The 18,375-nt window shown below is 43.0% G+C and overlaps 1 protein-coding gene across 2 annotated transcripts in view; it reads right to left on the reverse strand.

The window, feature by feature from the left end:
* Positions 1–15,615, reverse strand: part of LOC306979677 (RNA-binding motif, single-stranded-interacting protein 2-like) — a 40,101-nt gene extending 24,486 nt beyond the window's left edge. For both annotated transcript variants that reach the window (XM_079578757.1, XM_079578756.1), the window contains exons 1-2: positions 15,488–15,615; positions 396–562 (exon numbers count right to left, since the gene is read on the reverse strand). In XM_079578757.1, coding sequence (XP_079434883.1) covers positions 396–562; positions 15,488–15,559 — 239 coding nt within the window. In that variant the 5' untranslated portion in view covers positions 15,560–15,615. The remainder of the gene's footprint in view (positions 1–395; positions 563–15,487) is intronic.
* Positions 15,616–18,375: the final 2,760 nt, after the last annotated feature.

Genomic DNA, 18,375 nt, shown 5'->3' on the forward strand with positions numbered 1-18,375 from the left:
ATTCTAATTTACTGCATTGACAGACCAACAGAAGGTTTCGTCATCATTGTAGTGTGCTATAGACTGGTGCTATGTGGCTGAAAAAAGCATAATACCCCCTCTTTAACAAAACAAACACACGCAACCTCCAGAAGTCCAGTTCCTGGGAATGGTCTAAACGCTTAACCGCAAGCATTCTCAACAATAGGCCCATTATCTTAGAGCTTTACGTTGTCTGTGAACAATTTAGGAGCTTGAAAGCATCACTGTCATGGATTGGACATGGTTTGGAGTGATGCAACCTCTTCTCTTTTCTCTGTATAGGATTTCAGCCTACTTTTCCTCGAAGGAGAGGGATTTTGGAGAAAGCGGAGGGAGGAAACAAGCTCCAGATTGTGAAAACACGGTGGACTTACGGCTGGCAGAGTTTGACCAAGTCTTGGTCTGTGGTCCCCGGATGAAGGCCTCGGATGTATAGGTTTGTTTTACTCAGCTGTTCCCCGCCCCCTCCGCTGCTGTTACTGCTGCTGTTGGTGTTGGGACTAGGGGGCGCCATCTGGTGGCCGGAGGACACATAGGACTGCTGTGGGGAGAGACAAAAAAACCCATGTGAGTTAGCTTGACAAGAACTACTTTTCTTTATAAAGAGAAGAAGCAAAGTGTTACCATGACATACAATTGTTTTTAGTAAAAATGTCGAAGAGGACAATTACATGGGAATTAAAGAGTCAACATTCTGCTCAACTAACTGTTTTTTTTTGTTGAGTTAAACCATGTTTTATGATGTTTCCTCATAAAAAGCAGATCGAGATTCACAGTGCACATTTTACACATATTCAGAAGCATTAAAGGCCCTGAACCTGATTTTTTTTTCATGCCACGGTAGTGTAATATGACTAAACTAATTGAAGAATCACATGCATTTCAGAACATGTTGAAGTGTAACTACACAGTGAGCAGCTTTTATAGTACATAATAAGACCCCACACATTCAGGAGATTGGGTTGTTTGCACACGATAATTTACTTCCTAAACAGCTGCTTTCTTTGCTATTTGGTAATTGCAACCAGTCAAATTCCGAGCTGTGCAGCCCTAGACAAATTAAACAAAACACCAAACAAAACAAATTCCAGGTATGTTTTCTATAACAACAGCAACATTCTTAAAGCCCAAAGAAGTCAGTTGAGCAGAATACCTGCCCCGCAAAAAATGTTAAGTAGCAGGCGTTCAAGGTTCAAAGGGGGCCTGTCTGTTCTGTCCATCAGCAGCCTCTCTATCCACACATGGAGTTGTGCCTGAGAACTTCTCAGAACAGCTCCAGTGATGCTTAATGGGCTTTAACACTTCCGGGTTCTATTCAGCAACAAAATCCAGGAAATACAGATCGCAGAGCTTCTGCAGCAGAAGAAGTAACAACCAAATCACTGTTTGTTTGTTTTTTATGTCCTGTGGTGCCTTTCCAGGACTTTATCTCAAAACACGGTTGAATACCATAAGCAAAGCCCGGAGAAAGATGGGGAAAAAATGCTGTTCTTCGTCCCTCACTACAATGACTGAATCTGTTGTCCTCTGACAGACATGTTGATGACACGACATGTCTCTGCCTGTACATCACAGGTCAGTGTAGTGTAGTGTGCAGGTGCAGCGCATATTAGAGCATTTTCATTTTCATTGTCAGGAAGCTGGAACAAGTCCCCCCCTTCTCCATTACAAGTAAAAGTAGAAAGTGCAAATCACTTTAAATAAGTGAATAGGGAAAAATAACTTTGCGGCTACTAATAACGAAGATTATGCCCTAATTCCAAAATATCACAAGTTATATCTAGTCTGAGGACCTCCAATTATTTTTCTCGTAGGAGAGGTGTGGTTTACGATCGTCCAGAGCCGTTTATTGGGTGCTACGAATGTCTATCATGAGTCTGCACGTGGCCACAGCCAATCGTATCATCTTATCAGATGACGTATGACGTACCCGCTGTAAACTTTCAAGCTAAACTATTTAGAACACGTCTAAAGCTTGATCAAAATATGGAGTCGCTGCTTTCATGTTGGACCTGTAAAAAAACAGAAAAAAAAAAAAATGTTTTATCCGTAAACAAACTACAAGCTTCCATATGTCGAATAGCGCCTCATCGTCTTGCCGTCCCTCCTTGTTCTGTGATTAGTCCCAAATCCATCTGAAAATTTTGGCCATTTTCATAATTCCCCCTCTGTATGGCAACACTATGGGGACAAACATTCTTCCTTGTGGTGAGTCATTGGCATTTGGCTGTACAGCTGCACAGCGCCACCCACTGTTCTGGAATGCGCATTTTAAGACATATAAGTGAACAAAACCAATGAACAAAATTACTTTTTAGTTCTGAGAGACATGTAGTGGATCAAAGTTCATCAACAAAAATTCTACTCAAGTAAAATACATATCCTCAAAAAACTCTACTGTACATAAACTATATCATATACTTTGTTACTGACCACCTCTTGAAATAACCAGGGTCAGAACGCCTGTAAAAGGATTTTTAATCTCACAGATAATACATCAAAATTAGAAGCATAACATGGAACATTTGTTACCCCCAAGCGGAGAAATTCCCTTGTTATGTCAGCTCTTAATACAAAAGCACAACTGCAGATAGAACAAAATTGTATACAGATTTTGGGTTTGTTTTATCTGTATGTGAATCTGTTTCATTTGTCAGTGAAGCTACACTATGAGCGTAATACATTACATAATAATTCCGTAATTGCATATAATCTCACATCAAAAGTAGGCACTCACAGTTCATCCATAGCACCCCCTCTTAAATAAGGGCATATATTATAGTAAATCACCTAAATGAACAGTGCGGAAACAGATTCATATTTACACAGTCAGCTTTCGGTTTAGTATTTCATTCACCAAACAGTCTGAATGTGGTCTGTATGTGGTCGCCCAGTGAAAGCTCCTGTAAAGCGTGCGGTCAACTCTGAGTCATAGGAAATGAACTGCAGTTGCACAACAAACAGCACATGACCAACTGTGGGACCCTGACGCTCTCTGGAGAAGGAACTGCAGACACCAAGTGGGATTCACCACGAAGGCAAGTTCCTGCTACACATAAAGATACAGTATACAGTAGTCTGGAGACCAGGAAGATCAATATACAACCACACAGTTCATATAAGCCTTATTATAAAAGAACAGCAAAGTCAATCCTTAATTACACTCATTATAACTCTCATATAAGCAAAAAAAATGACACAGTATCTCTCTCTCAATGAAATGAAAACTTGTCCTATAAAGTATGAAGTATTAAAGTGTAAAAGTGAAACGTTTTTTTTAATGAATGAATGATCGGATCGGTGTGGCGTCGGCAGTGATGCGGTCGCTGTATCGGATTGTTGTGGTGAAGAGGAAGCCGATTTACTGAAATATCTACGTTCCCACCCTCACCTATGGTCATGAGATCTGGTAATGACCGAAAGGACTAGATCGCGGATACTAACTCTCGGAATGAGATTCCTCCACAGGGTCACTGGGCGCACCGTTAGAAACAGGGTGAGTAGCTCAGTTACCCAGAAGGAGGTGAGCGGAGGGGACTCGGGCATCTGTTCCGGATGCCTCCTGGTCGCCTCCCTCGGGAGGTGTCCCAGGCATATCCCATAGGTAGGAGGCCCAGGGGAAGACCTAGGACACGCTGGTGGGACTATATCTCTGAGCTGCCCTGGAAACTGCTTGGGATCCTCCCCGAACAGCTTGCGGAAGTGTGCATGGGTAAGGAAGTCTGGGCATCTCTGCTATGACTGCTGACTCCGCAGATAAAGTGGAAGAAAATGGACGGAAGAAAGTGACAGTGTGAAAAAGTGATGATACGAAAAGAAAACTGCCGTTGAATTGAAGCTTTTAAACTTGACTCCTTCCACAACTGATGTAGAAAAAAACACTTTCCACTGCTTAAAAACAAATTACACTTCATTTAGTGTGATTTCATCAATATCTTAAAATAAACAAGCAGTTATATAATTCATGTGGCTGCTCCATCATTGAAAAATTCACGGACAAGATTTTGTGGACACTCGATGAGAACCCAACGGCACAAAAGCAGAAAACTTGACCTTAAATGATTTGGCATTTAGCTCGGAGGCCTCTTTTACACCCTTTTTTTAAACTCTTCTAAATGTCAAAAGGTATGTACATTTGGTAATCAACTTCAACTAAATCTGGTCGACGGGTTGTTCAAAGCCAAGAACCACGTTTGGATTGTTTCTGTTTATCTTTTTTATTTCTATGATGCCGCCAAATTTAACTTCACTCTTTTAAATTAGCCAAAGCTTCCATATTTTTTTTTATATCTTCATCCTAAAAATCCCATTACATCTATAGCACTCAGTTATTGTGCATCAGTGGGAGCCATTATCTCCTTTCATGCCTTTTACAATAAAGCAATGCTTTCCCCTTCAACACAAAGCAAAACTCTCACACTTGCCCGGTAAGACAGGGGAGGGGGACATGTTTTGGTGTGGATGTGGGTGGGCAGGGTCCGGGCGTCTCATTGAGGGGGACTGCACACAGGCGACAGCGGGACAATGGGTTGATTTGAGTTGAGAGGAAAAGGTCAGAAACAAACTGGAGCCGTTTAACAAAAACAAAAAAAACCCGCAGGACGACACGCTCGCCCCGGGTCCAGGCAGACAAGAGGGCCAATTATCACATAGAGGGACTTCAACTACAGGCCCGCTACCTTTGGAAACATCGCTCTTTGAAAACCATCTTCACTGGACTAAACGAACAGCGCTATCTTGGAAAGGAGCATCAAACGAGTAAATAGACAGAATGGGGACAAAAACGGCGACTGAACAAAACAAGGAGACAATCTAGAAACCGTTGAACTGTGCGCCATTTTGGAATCAATTTCGGTGAAAGAAAAAACTACTCCAGCACTGAGGCAGATCTAAGCCAAACAATTTCTAGACCAAATTGGAAAAAACAGCAGAATGAACTCAATCGGAAACCCAGCAAAACGCACGGTAACTTAAAAATGTACCAAAATCAAGCTTTTGTCTTTGAGTCCTGATTTAGTTTGGGGAAAAATGAACGCTGATGACGCTATGATATGGAAGACAATTCTGTAATAGTCTTTGATGAAAAACAAGTGGATCCAGCTGGTCAGTGTCAGTGCGTCCAGGCCATTTCTGTCTTCCCCCGGTCACATGACGTGGTCCGGGGCCGTCTGTAGTGAGCGTGTTTTTGTGAATGAACAGACAGCGGAGGCCTGTGATCTCATTGATGGGGCAGAGACAAGACGCAACAGCAGAATAACAGCGGCGTTCTCGAAACAGCCAGCGTTAATCACTGAAATAAGAGTGCATTCGGGGTGGTACATGTGGATACAAGACAGTGATTTAAACAACCCAGTCTTTTAAAATATGTTTGCAAAATGGAATTGGAATTGAAATCCCAGTTTGAATGGTTGCAGTCGCCAACATTGCAATTATTTTGTACCATATCCTTTGCAAACAACCAAATATATCCAGTCTCCGTGGAGTTGAAATGGCTGTAATTGCCCTGCCAAGTCTTCACCAAATTAAAGAAAACATTTTTGTCACGACCAGCAGCAGCAGTTCCGGGAGGGAAGTATTTCGCCCCTTTTCTCTATCGCCTCAGTGCTTACTCTCGCCGTTCATCCCAATCAGCACTTGTGTCCTTAAGGGAATTATCCCCTCCCCGTTACACCCTTGACTAGAACAAAGACTATTCTAATAAGTGGAAGCGATTGCAGTCAGTGAAATGATCCTGGGTTTGAACTGACCTCAGCGTTTGTGTTTATGAGTCTGGCTACAAGACCGAGATAGAAGCGAAACATTCTCAACTCACTCAACCCAGTCCTGTCGACAATATTCGAAAATCTCGACAACCTTGGGCAGGGCATTTCACAAATCACCAAGCCACCTCGTAATGGTGCAGCCGGAGAGACAAAACCCATGGATATTTATATAGTACAAATGTCATTGTGCCTCTTTCTTCAGTATTTTAGATCTAAGGTGCACCTCAGCTCCCTGATCTAAAAAAAAATCCTTTATTTTAGGAAACAAAAGACACTATTAATACCTCCTTCAGGGATGCACAATAAATTTAGATTCCGGAAAGTGGCAAAGCATTCATGTAATTTCAGTATTCAGACGCCTGCTTATATCCACGCATACAGAAGACATCTACAAATACACCAAAGAAATACTGTGAACAAAAAATAGATAACACAATGATGATGATGATAATACAACTCCTATCCAACAGCCGCTTTCATGTAAACAAATGAGATCCTCTTCCGCGCCTCACTTCCTGGTCTTCCCGTCCTTATCCGTCTCAGTGGGAGCTCTTGGTTTGACCCCGGGTCGACCCCAGATTCTTTGGATTTCCGGCCCCATCGGGGGTCTGCTCTGCTGGGATACACGGCCTGGATCAGGCCCGGGGCAGGAAAGTCATAACTCCGGAGCTCCCACTAAAACCTGTGATTTATGGAGGCCCGGCTTTCAGGGGTACTTCTGTGAGGTAATGAGACCGATGCATAATAGACGGGGACCTACAGCGGTAGCGAGGTAAAGGACACTGACCTTCTGAAGGCATTAATGGTGCTCTTTAAAGATGTTAATCACATCTCTTTCTACTTTTGGTGTCGGAAGTTGAACATGTAGGCTTTTGTAACTCGTGATAACATTTGCAGTTTGTTTTTAATCGAGATTCTGGGGAAAGTAAGGACCCTTTACCTGATATTTTCAAGCAGGGGAGTAAAACTTTTATGGAAACATTTATGGAAAACAGTGTTAATTTCGTCGACTAAAATATTTAGTCTTAATTTTAGTCAAAGTGATATTTTTGACGACTAAAATTGGACTAAAACTAAATTAAAAGTTTTTCATGAGACTAAAACTATGACTAAAATGTCCAGATATTTTAGTCGACTAAAATAAGACTAAATAAAAATGAAAGGGAGAGACTAAAATCATCCAAACTTCTACTAACCGTCTGAAAGAGCCTCAGATCATGTAAATTCTCTGCCAAAGGATCAGCTCTGAGCTTTGTTCATGTGGAGCAGCTCCATGAAGCAGAGGAACAAGATTAAATATGATTATAATGAATATTATAAATGCAAAGTCGACTAAATTCGTCTTAAATTTAGTCGACTAAATTTACTTGCAATTTTAGTCGACTAAATCTAGACTAAAATTGAAGATATTTTTTTGACTAAAACTAGACTAAAATCGAATTACATTTTCGTCAAAAGACAAAGACTAAAACTAAATCAAAATATGTTGTGAAAATTAACACTGATGGAAAATAGACTGGGTATCTAACGGACTGGAGATTCCACATCCCAGTCAAACAGTTTTCTATTTTAGTTAATGCGATTGCTTCCACATCGGCCTCCCCGCTCTGAAGGCCTCCGTCGCCAGGTCCACCACTCACATTTCTCTCCGACAAAAATCCAGATCAAGTCTATTTGCTGCTCTGTCAAGAAGCGCCAGAGTTCAGATCGGACCAAACAGGAAAGAGAGCGGCAACAGCGTCCGGATTTTCAATGTAAACACCATCTGTACAGACTTGACTTGAACAAAAATGCCACTAGTTTACACAATATGATCGCGATATTTCCACTCTGTGAGACTTTGTTATCACTGGGCCCTCTCAGCAGCTCTGCCTCTTGCATGCAGAAGAAGAAGAAGAAACTGTATGAAGTGAAAGAGAAAGGGGCAAACTTCAAAGTGATTGGGGAAGTTATTTATTAGTTTACGATGAGTTTTATTCACAAACCTTTTAAGAGTCATGGGGCCTAAAAAATTAAGAATGAGAGCCTGACTGACATGGAATTTTAATGGATTTTAGTTTATTGAGATGATCCTTAAGGCGCTTGCTTTATGAAGGTAACTTTTGTGTAGAAATATCTCAAGCATAGAAAATCTGCTATTCAGTCTGTCCCATTGTGTAAATCCCCTCTCACCGTACTTTTCATGCCATATCTTCCAGTAGCCTCCACATGTGAGTGATTGAGAGCGGAGGCAGCAGGAAATCCTCGTCTGGCCCTGATCTTATCTCCGACACAGACACAGTACATTCCAACCAGGTGACAGCGACGCTCGCCCAGACCTGCTCCCATACTCTGTCTGAAAGCTCTTTGTCTTTAAATAACTAGACTATATCGCAGAAATGTACGCACGGACAACTATATGGAACTGCTGTTTCGCTCACGAGCATCAAGCTCCTCTCAGGTTTTACAGAATATATCGATCGAGCGGCAGTGCTGTGAGACGGGACAATATCCTCTATGCCACTATTTAGCGCTAATGTCACTGTTACTATGTGACAATGGAGCAACTGGTCAAATACAGCAGAAAGTAAAACATGAAGCGTGTCAGACAAACCAGTGTTCACCTTTGTGCTCAATCACCACTGATCAAATGTCTATGAGCAATGAAGCAGGGGGACGATAAAACGACCTCCAACCCTGCAAAAAGCATTTAACTAGATCAGTATAAACATCTCAATTTGAGCATAATAATCCACATTTTAGATGTTTTGACTAGTTAAGAAGTTCTTGGGCATTTGTCCTGGATTATTTCACTTGTTCTAAGATGTTTATGACTCGTTTCGATACATTTCGTCCTTATTTCAGGTCATTTTCTTTGCCAATGGGGTAAGAAAATTGGTCTTATCTCATTGGCAGTTTTACTTTCTTATTTCAAGCGAGATTTACCCTAGAACTGGTCTGAATTGTCCTCAAACAAGCAAAGCAAACTTGGTCCGATCAGGAAAAGTGTCTAAATGAGTGAAAACCGCTCAAAACAAGATACATTTCCTCAATTCAAGTCATTTAAGCCAATGCTTGATATTCACTTTTTGTAGTGATGACATAAAGTTACAGATGAGACATTCCCACAACATAAACAAAAAGGTTTTATTTACATCTTACGTTATTTAAATGGAGAAAAAAAGGCCACAGCAAAGGTTTGGGCACCTGCAGAGTTATTACCTCGTAGCCCCTTCCAAAATGTATCTTTAAATGCTTTTCGAGGCAGCCAAGACTCTTTCAATTCTAGTTTGCGGGATTACTGCCCATTTTTCCTTACAGTACAGTAAGTATGCTTGCACCCACTACTCTCTGGAGGTCTATCCACAGATTTGTTTTGATGTCAGGAGACTGAAGGCCATACCAAAACCTTCAGACAACCTCTTGAGGTCATCCAAGCCTTTAGTACACTGCAAAAAGTAAATATCAAGCCTTAAATGACTTGAATTGAGGAAATATATCTTGTTTTGAGCGTTTTTTCGCTAATTTAGACATTTTTCCTGATCGGAGCAAGTTTACTTTGCTTGTTTGAGGACATTTCAGACTGGTTCTAAGGTAACTCTCGCTTGAAGTAAGAAAGTAAAAGTGCCAATGAGATAAGACCAATGTTCTTACCCCATTGGCAAAGAAAATGACCTGAAATAAGGACGAAATGTATTGAAACGAGTCAGAAACATCTCAGAACAAGTGAAATAATCTAGGACAAATGCCCAAGAACAACTTACCTAGTCAAAACAACTAACATTTGGATTATTATGCTCAAATTGTGATGTTTATTACTTTTTGCAGTGTAGAAGCAAGCAGATGGCTTCTGAATTTGTTGGAAATGAATTAAATCAACGTATTGTTCTACCCGTGAATTGTTCCCTGTGCCACTGGCTCCGAGACACTAGATATCCCCTGCATTATCACAAGCATTATGAGTAGTGAGTTGTTTTAGGAAGGACAGAGATGAAAAAACGACTGTGATACTTGATACTACAAAGAGAAAATCCACTGTATATGGTCCAACTGCTGTCTTTTAAATATAATATGAAACAAAAAATCTTGACACAGCTAACATGAGTGAGTCTCAGTGCAAGGTTGAGTTTGGCTGTGTGGGAATTCTCATTGTGTACGATAGGTTCCCATATGGTGCAAGCAAATTCTGAAATCGCATTGGGGCTTTCCTGGTCAAATACTGTATAGGTTTGTACTGTATAGTATTAGTGTATTGATTATTCCTCCTCCCACAAAACTACAACGCATGCCCAAAATTTGATGCAATTCTCTGTGTGCTGAGAGGCAGGTGATGTTTTACAGCTACCGCAGATTCGTATTGTGGCATCGATCCAACACACAACATTACTCAACATTAAACAAGATTATAGTCCTATCAAGTCGACTGAGATCTTTATTCATGCGCATTACATAAAGTTTATAGTCAGACTGAGCCAACAACCTGGAAACCACTTCATCTTCGAGTTGAACTTTGTCCTTTCTCACCATCCAAAGAGCTCTCACTGTCCCAAACTAAACAAACTCCGGCGTAAACATGTGTAAAAGCCAGAAGGACAAAGGTGATCCATCGGTAAACTTTAGACTGAAGACTGTTACATCTACGGCCATAATAATACAGCATTATTAAACATTTCTGAATACTTACTCTACATATAAATGTCTCTAAAGAACATCAAAAAACATGTCGCTTACAGTGTATTTCTGAAAATGTCTCAGTGCATTAGCCAAAGTGATTTAACCTCAAAAACTTTGCATCACCATTAGTAGCACTCTTTTGTAGTGGGTGGTCCTACGGTGGAAATATTTTACACACACAATAATGAAACAAACAAATATTTCCTTTTGATGGAGTTCAGGATATTATTGAGAAAGAAGCAGATAAAAGATAACTATGAATGTTAGCTAATGTGGCTAATGTTATGCTTATAGCAGCTAATGCTGTAGACCGGTAAAATCTGTGAATTATGTTGTGAATTCTAAAATTACATGGGATATGTCTGTTTCTCGGGGCTGTCTGCTCTTTCGCTGACCCATTAGCATTGGCCCAAAATGACACGTGGTCTGACCCATTAGCATTGGCCCAAAATGACACGTGGTCTGACACGCTAGCGCCAAGTCATGATGCAACAAAACGAGGGTAGATGGCAACGTGCTGCGCAGGAAGTGCTAGTGGAAAATCTATAGTTATATTTCACATTTGGAAACTTAGGGAGTTTGCCTTTGCCAAGCCCTTTCTCATGTGCAAAATGAGTACATATCTGTCAAGTGTCCCGTTTTGGCCGGGAAACTACCGTATTTCGCCCCTCTTTCCCGCCGTCCTCCTGTATAGAGTTCGGGAATGTGACGTCATTTCGCTAAGCATTATGGGATTAGCAGCCATTGTAAACTAATGAAGATTTTAAAAGTTAAAATACTGGAGTTATTGTTCACATTAAAACACTTGGACACCACAGTGTGTTAGATATATTTACCAGCAGTATCTCAGCAGCTAACGGAGTCATTCCACGGCTATTTTCTCCACTATTTATACTGTTTTTAGCTAATGTTAGTCTATGGAAATGTATGCTAACAGCTGCAAAGATGGCGGATCTCCATGGTAACTGTGGACATTCCCGAACTCTATTAGTTTTATCCCATAAATTTCCCATAGAACAGCAGTTGTCGTGAGGTTGTCTAGCAAAGTGTCCCATTTTGGCCGGGAAACTGCTGTTTTGACCCATCTATGACCCGCCGGAAAACTAGACAGGTATGAATGAGTAGCACATACTAAAGTGTAGGAGCAGAGGCATTTGCACCCCTATACTGTAATAAAGCCTATTGTGCATGTTTTAGGTTGATAGGGAGTCCAGAGTACCCAGAGAAATCTCATCCAGGCGTGAATATAACCTGCAAACCACACGGAAAGGCCTCACCTGTCTCGTGAATTGAAACTAGCTAGTTCATTATTTCAGTAGGTTCAGTCAGTCCCTAAAATCCATCGAACATTCAGTCTATGTTTCTGTTCTCAGGGATCTTCAAAGAGTTCTTGTGGCTGAGTTAACATACTATGCCCTAATATCAAATCAATTTAATTCATGTCGCCATGGGTTTCAGGCACAAAAAAACATCTGCGGTTTCATTTGTTGATTCCATAATCATTTCTTTGGCTACAATGCTCTGCCATGTGGCTAGTTAGTTTCTTCCTAAGACAGCAAACCTCTGACCTTTCTGCGAATCCAGCTCTCGCTACTGACATTTTAATAATAATACTAACATTTGCTAAATATTGCGTGGTAACTTTGAATTAAAATATCCATTTTGTCGTTTCTGCTCTGAGGTCAAGCCACGTTTCTGACTAAATTTAACACTCACATGTGTCAAGTGAAGGGAAAAGAAGCTACCTGTTGTGCACACTTTGCTTGGCCAACCACCACCACTACCACCTGATGTTTCTCGTGACCTGAGCCATTGTGCCAAGTCTCCACACCTTCATCAGACGTTCATTAGTGCTCACACCGCACAGAGCAGCTTGTGTTGTTTAGTTCATTTAGTTTTAGCCGTCTCGCTCTGGCAGATAGTGAGTTGCAGCGTCCCGTGCTGGCTACTCTGGGGTTCTGGATGCAAAGGAATTGGACATTTCCATACAACAACAACAAGGCGCCTCCTCCTGCTGTACCTGCTTGGCTTTGGCGTTTGTGTATTTTAGGGCTGTGCAATTAATCGAAATTCGATGACGATTTCGATTACAACAGTAGACGATTACAAAAATAGCATAATCGCAAAAAATCGATTATAATTTATCTTTTCAAATTTTTTTTAATTTTTTCTTCAAATGTTTTTTTTTTTTTTTTTTTTAATTTTTTTTTCACATTTTTTTTTTCTAATTTTTAATTTTTTGATTTTTGTCACTTTTTTGCTGGATTTTTGTCTTTTTTTTGCTGGATTTTTGTCTTTTTTCTGCTGGATTTTTGTCTTTTTCTGCTGGATTTTTGTCTTTTTTTTGATGGATTTTTGTCACTATTTTTGCTGGATTTTTGTCTTTTTTCTGCTGGATTTTTGTAATTTTTTTGATGGATTTTTGTCACTTTTTTGATGGATTTTTGTCACTTTTTTGATGGATTTTTGTCTTTTTTCTGCTGGATTTTTGTCTTTTTTAATGGATTTTTGTCACTATTTTTGCTGGATTTTTGTCTATTTTCTGCTGGATTTTTGTAATTTTTTTGATGGATTTTTGTCACTTTTTTGATGGATTTTTGTCTTTTTTCTGCTGGATTTTTGTCTTTTTTCTGCTGGATTTTTGTCTTTTTTTATGGATTTTTGTCACTATTTTTGCTGGATTTTTGTCACTTTGACACTAAAGCGGAAAAGGCTCACAGCAATATGACGTCAACATGCAAAGGTCTTCAAACGTATTTTAAAGCCATAGTAATGCATTCTTTTTTGACCATTTCAGTCCCACTGCCACACTCGTCCGAGAGGAGTCCGCTTGTTCTGTGAATGTGAGACTCTTCGCAGCTCCGAGCCTATGCCTCTGTTGCGCCTGGTTCAGTCTGAGGTATGTAAAGGTGAGGGAGAGCAGAAAGCACACCAGACTCTGACCTGTGGACGAACCTGCACTCCCACAAACCATAACTGCATGTTTCATACAACCATTTCAATGCCTTACATGTTTTATGTCAAGCTTTGTCGATGTAAATGAAGCCGGACTTGCAGTTTCCTCGGCCATCATCAGTGGTATGATCGTAGTTTTGATTCGGACATCTTGAAGTTTGCCAAATAACATTGCTAGCGATGGATCTTTTTTTTTTTCTCAGTTGTTGAGGTGACTGACCATCAAATAAAAAAATGTAGGGGGAGCTCCGCTAAAAAAATTAAGCAAATCAGCGAAGGGAATTTCCAGACTTCTGTGTTCATGAAAAAATGGAAAGCGACGTCTATAGAAATATTTATAGACCATATTAAAAACGGATTTTGGTGGTCCAGTGGTTAGTGTTCTCTCCTCACAGCAACAAGGCTCTGGCTTTGATTCCCTGGACCCATTTTCTCCCGGTTACTGCCAAGGTTTAGATTCCCCCTATACTAAAACCATTTCATTAAGACCCACTTCTGGGGCCTGAATTCCCCTGAAAAGGAAACTCTGAAATCTCAGTGGGACTTTCCAATTTAGGTCGTAGAGCAAGGGTGTCCAAACTGTTTTTCATGGAGGGCTGCACATTGAAGTTTATACACTGTTGAGGGCCAGAACTTGGCCAATGCAGCAAATCATGTAGCAGACATTTGAACTGAGCAGCAACACTTTTATTTAGGCTTAGGACCTTAATGCAGCCCTGGTTCACTCTAAAATGTGAGTTGTTGAGATTAATTGTGTAGCATTATTAAACTTCCATTAAAAAACTATGTTTTTTGGCAACGTGTGTGCACAAAATTTGAGGCTCCGAGGACCGCATTTGGCTCAAGGGCCATACATAGGGCACACCGCCTTAAGTATAGGGCACACCTACAGCAAAAAAAACATACACATCAACTTTTGCTTCAGTCAAATGGCTAAATACATTTACGACTGTAAATTGCAGTTCCTGGAAGTCACTTGACCTCTTTTGACCTCAGTATCATGAAATGGCATAGAAGCTGCATTGTGCAACAGCCTACAGAGGCCTGATTATTCTGTTTATATTTAGGTTGAATGCATTGCCGTCCTATGGGCCCAGGCGTACCCAAATCGACCCTGATCTAACCATTTGAATAGAGCACTTTCCAGGAAAGTCTTGCGTTGGCTGAATCTGAAGCTATAAAATAAAGGCAGCAAAGTCTCCAGCCGCTCCCTGTCCCGAGATCAGACGAAGATGAGCCACTGAAAGACAATCTGTCACTATAGGCTTTCACCGTGTCACCGCGAGCTGCTACCCAGACGCACGAGCGCACAGGCATGACCGGGGGGAAACGTGCGCAGGAGACAGGACTGTTGCAAGCAGGCCACTCCAAAAACAAACCGGTCTCCGTTACATAAGGCTGCATGTTTGGATAGCCGCTACTACTTTACGTCCTCCTGATCCTAAACTTCGGAGCAGAAGAGCGCGGTTTATAATTCTGGGAATGGGTTCATCGCGGTCGGGTGGGATTTTTCTTGTATGGGGTGGGGCATATTCCGTTTTCAGATGGGAAACGGCCAACGGGGGGGTGGGGGGTTAGAGACTTTGCAAACTTCGGCGGCAGCGCAGACAATGAAATTCTTGACCCAAGTCTAGATATGCGCGTCCTGAGCCGCGTTACGCTCGCTGGAACCACGTCCGTCCCGTCCCGTGTCCTTCCCTACCCCCACCTCCACAAACATCAGACTGTCCCGACAAGGCTGTGCGTACGCTCCCCTCCGAAAACTTCTCTCCACCGTTGACTCGTACAAATGAGAGGGAGAGAGAGAGTGGCAGATATCGACATCCTCGCGCTGCTACACTCAAGCACATCAGTAATAGTAGCGAATAAACAGCGTGACCAGAGCGACCAGACCCTTCCGTAACAAAATGTCCAGCCGAACGTTCCACGGAACAGAGTGCGCCAAAAGCAGCATTTTAACTCCTCCATAAGTTATAACCAGTGCGTTTCGCTTTTCAAGGACACTGCAGCTCGCTGTCACAAACCCCTCTCTGTCGCGACGCACTTGGCCGTTGCCCTGCGGCGCCAGAGCGCGCGGGAGACCGGGGAGCGCTTACCTTTTTGCTGGTTCTGCTGTTGAAGCCGCTGTAGGGGTTGATTCCTGCCCTTGGCGGTACGGAGAGCAGCATTTTCCTCAGCGCTATGTCCGCAGCTCAGCTCAGCCCAGGCTGCGGTGACGTCAGCAGCGGGAGGTGAGAGTGGAGTCCCGCGGTTTGACTGAGAGGGAGCCACTGCTGCAGCCAGGACGCGCCGAGAGCTGGACCAGAAGAGGCAGATAGAAGACAGAGAGAATGAACTAGACTTTCAAAGTAGACAGACTTTCAAACCATGACTAGACAGATCTATAATAACATACAAGTGTAAATAAAATCTCAAACTAAGTTTGTGTGGATACAAAAGGACAAAGAAGAGCGGTCTTATTAACTAGGTTGGCCATTTCAGTCCGATTCAGTAGCTTTATTGTCAATGTATCTCAAAGCACATACAGAGAATCAAAATGACACTCAAATACTTAAAAAAACATTTATCAAAAAATACAACTGCGCAGAGGTAAGGAAGGAGAGAGTTCAGCTTCCTTACAGCCAGATTAAGCTTTCTTTGAGTCAATTGGACCTGGCACGGAGGAAGACTCCACAGTCTTCACCCTGATGTCAGGACTGAAGAGGCAGTGTGATGGGTGCAGTCTTCACCCTGATGTCAGGACTGAATAGGTTGTGTGATGGGTGCAGTCTTCACCCTGATGTCAGGACTGAAGAGGCAGTGTGATGGGTGCAGTCTTCACCCTGATGTCAGGACTGATGAGGCAGTGTGATGGGTGCAGTCTTCTCCCTGATGTCAGGACTGAAGAGGCAGTGTGATGGGTGCAGTCTTCACCCTGATGTCAGGACTGAAGAGGCAGTGTGATGGGTGCAGTCTTCACCCTGATGTCAGGACTGATGAGGCAGTGTGATGGGTGCAGTCTTCTCCCTGATGTCAGGACTGAAGAGGCAGTGTGATGGGTGCAGTCTTCACCCTGATGTCAGGACTGAAGAGGTTGTGTGATGGGTGCAGTCTTCTCCCTGATGTCAGGACTGAAGAGGTTGTGTGATGGGTGCAGTCTTCACCCTGATGTCAGGACTGAAGAGGCAGTGTGATGGGTGCAGTCTTCACCCTGATGTCAGGACTGATGAGGCAGTGTGATGGGTGCAGTCTTCACCCTGATGTCAGGACTGAAGAGGCAGTGTGATGGGTGCAGTCTTCTCCCTGATGTCAGGACTGAAGAGGTTGTGTGATGGGTGCAGTCTTCACCCTGATGTCAGGACTGATGAGGCAGTGTGATGGGTGCAGTCTTCTCCCTGATGTCAGGACTGAAGAGGTTGTGTGATGGGTGCAGTCTTCTCCCTGATGTCAGGACTGAAGAGGCAGTGTGATGGGTGCAGTCTTCTCCCTGATGTCAGGACTGATGAGGCAGTGTGATGGGTGCAGTCTTCTCCCTGATGTCAGGACTGAAGAGGTTGTGTGATGGGTGCAGTCTTCACCCTGATGTCAGGACTGAAGAGGCAGTGTGATGGGTGCAGTCTTCACCCTGATGTCAGGACTGATGAGGCAGTGTGATGGGTGCAGTCTTCACCCTGATGTCAGGACTGAAGAGGCAGTGTGATGGGTGCAGTCTTCACCCTGATGTCAGGACTGAAGAGGCAGTGTGATGGGTGCAGTCTTCACCCTGATGTCAGGATTGAATTGGTTGTGTGATGGGTGCAGTCTTCACCCTGATGTCAGGACTGAAGAGGCAGTGTGATGGGTGCAGTCTTCACCCTGATGTCAGGACTGAAGAGGCAGTGTGATGGGTGCAGTCTTCACCCTGATGTCAGGACTGAAGAGGCAGTGTGATGGGTGCAGTCTTCACCCTGATGTCAGGACTGAAGAGGCAGTGTGATGGGTGCAGTCTTCACCCTGATGTCAGGACTGAAGAGGCAGTGTGATGGGTGCAGTCTTCACCCTGATGTCAGGACTGATGAGGCAGTGTGATGGGTGCAGTCTTCACCCTGATGTCAGGACTGAAGAGGTTGTGTGATGGGTGCAGTCTTCACCCTGATGTCAGGACTGATGAGGCAGTGTGATGGGTGCAGTCTTCACCCTGATGTCAGGACTGAAGAGGTTGTGTGATGGGTGCAGTCTTCACCCTGATGTCAGGACTGAAGAGGCAGTGTGATGGGTGCAGTCTTCACCCTGATGTCAGGACTGATGAGGCAGTGTGATGGGTGCAGTCTTCACCCTGATGTCAGGACTGATGAGGCAGTGTGATGGGTGCAGTCTTCACCCTGATGTCAGGACTGCAGTGTGATGGGTGCAGTCTTCACCCTGATGTCAGGACTGAAGAGGCAGCGTGATGGGTGCAGTCTTCACCCTGATGTCAGGACTGATGAGGTTGTGTGATGGGTGCAGTCTTCACCCTGATGTCAGGACTGAAGAGGCAGTGTGATGGGTGCAGTCTTCACCCTGATGTCAGGACTGAAGAGGCAGTGTGATGGGTGCAGTCTTCACCCTGATGTCAGGACTGAATAGGTTGTGTGATGGGTGCAGTCTTCACCCTGATGTCAGGACTGAATAGGTTGTGTGATGGGTGCAGTCTTCACCCTGATGTCAGGACTGAAGAGGCAGTGTGATGGGTGCAGTCTTCTCCCTGATCCTGGGTCCAGGGCATGCTACCATTGTGTCTTTGGGTGTATGAACCAGTTAGACCCTAGGCGGCTGTGGCTATAATGGCAGCTTACCCCTGCCAACTCTGGGGGGTGGAGGACTAGCTTCTACTTCCACATTTGGTTCAAATTACTACTTATATCCAGTTTATACCATTTTTAGATGTGAACAAAAATGCTTAAAATCAATGCGAGAGGAAAACTTCTTTGTAAAGATTCTTACTGTGGGGTTGTTTTGGCAAGCATTTACCACTGAACTAGAGGAT

Source organism: Gobius niger, assembly GCF_951799975.1.
Source record: "Gobius niger genome assembly, chromosome: 20".
In the NCBI taxonomy this organism is placed as follows: Eukaryota; Metazoa; Chordata; class Actinopteri; order Gobiiformes; family Gobiidae; genus Gobius; species Gobius niger.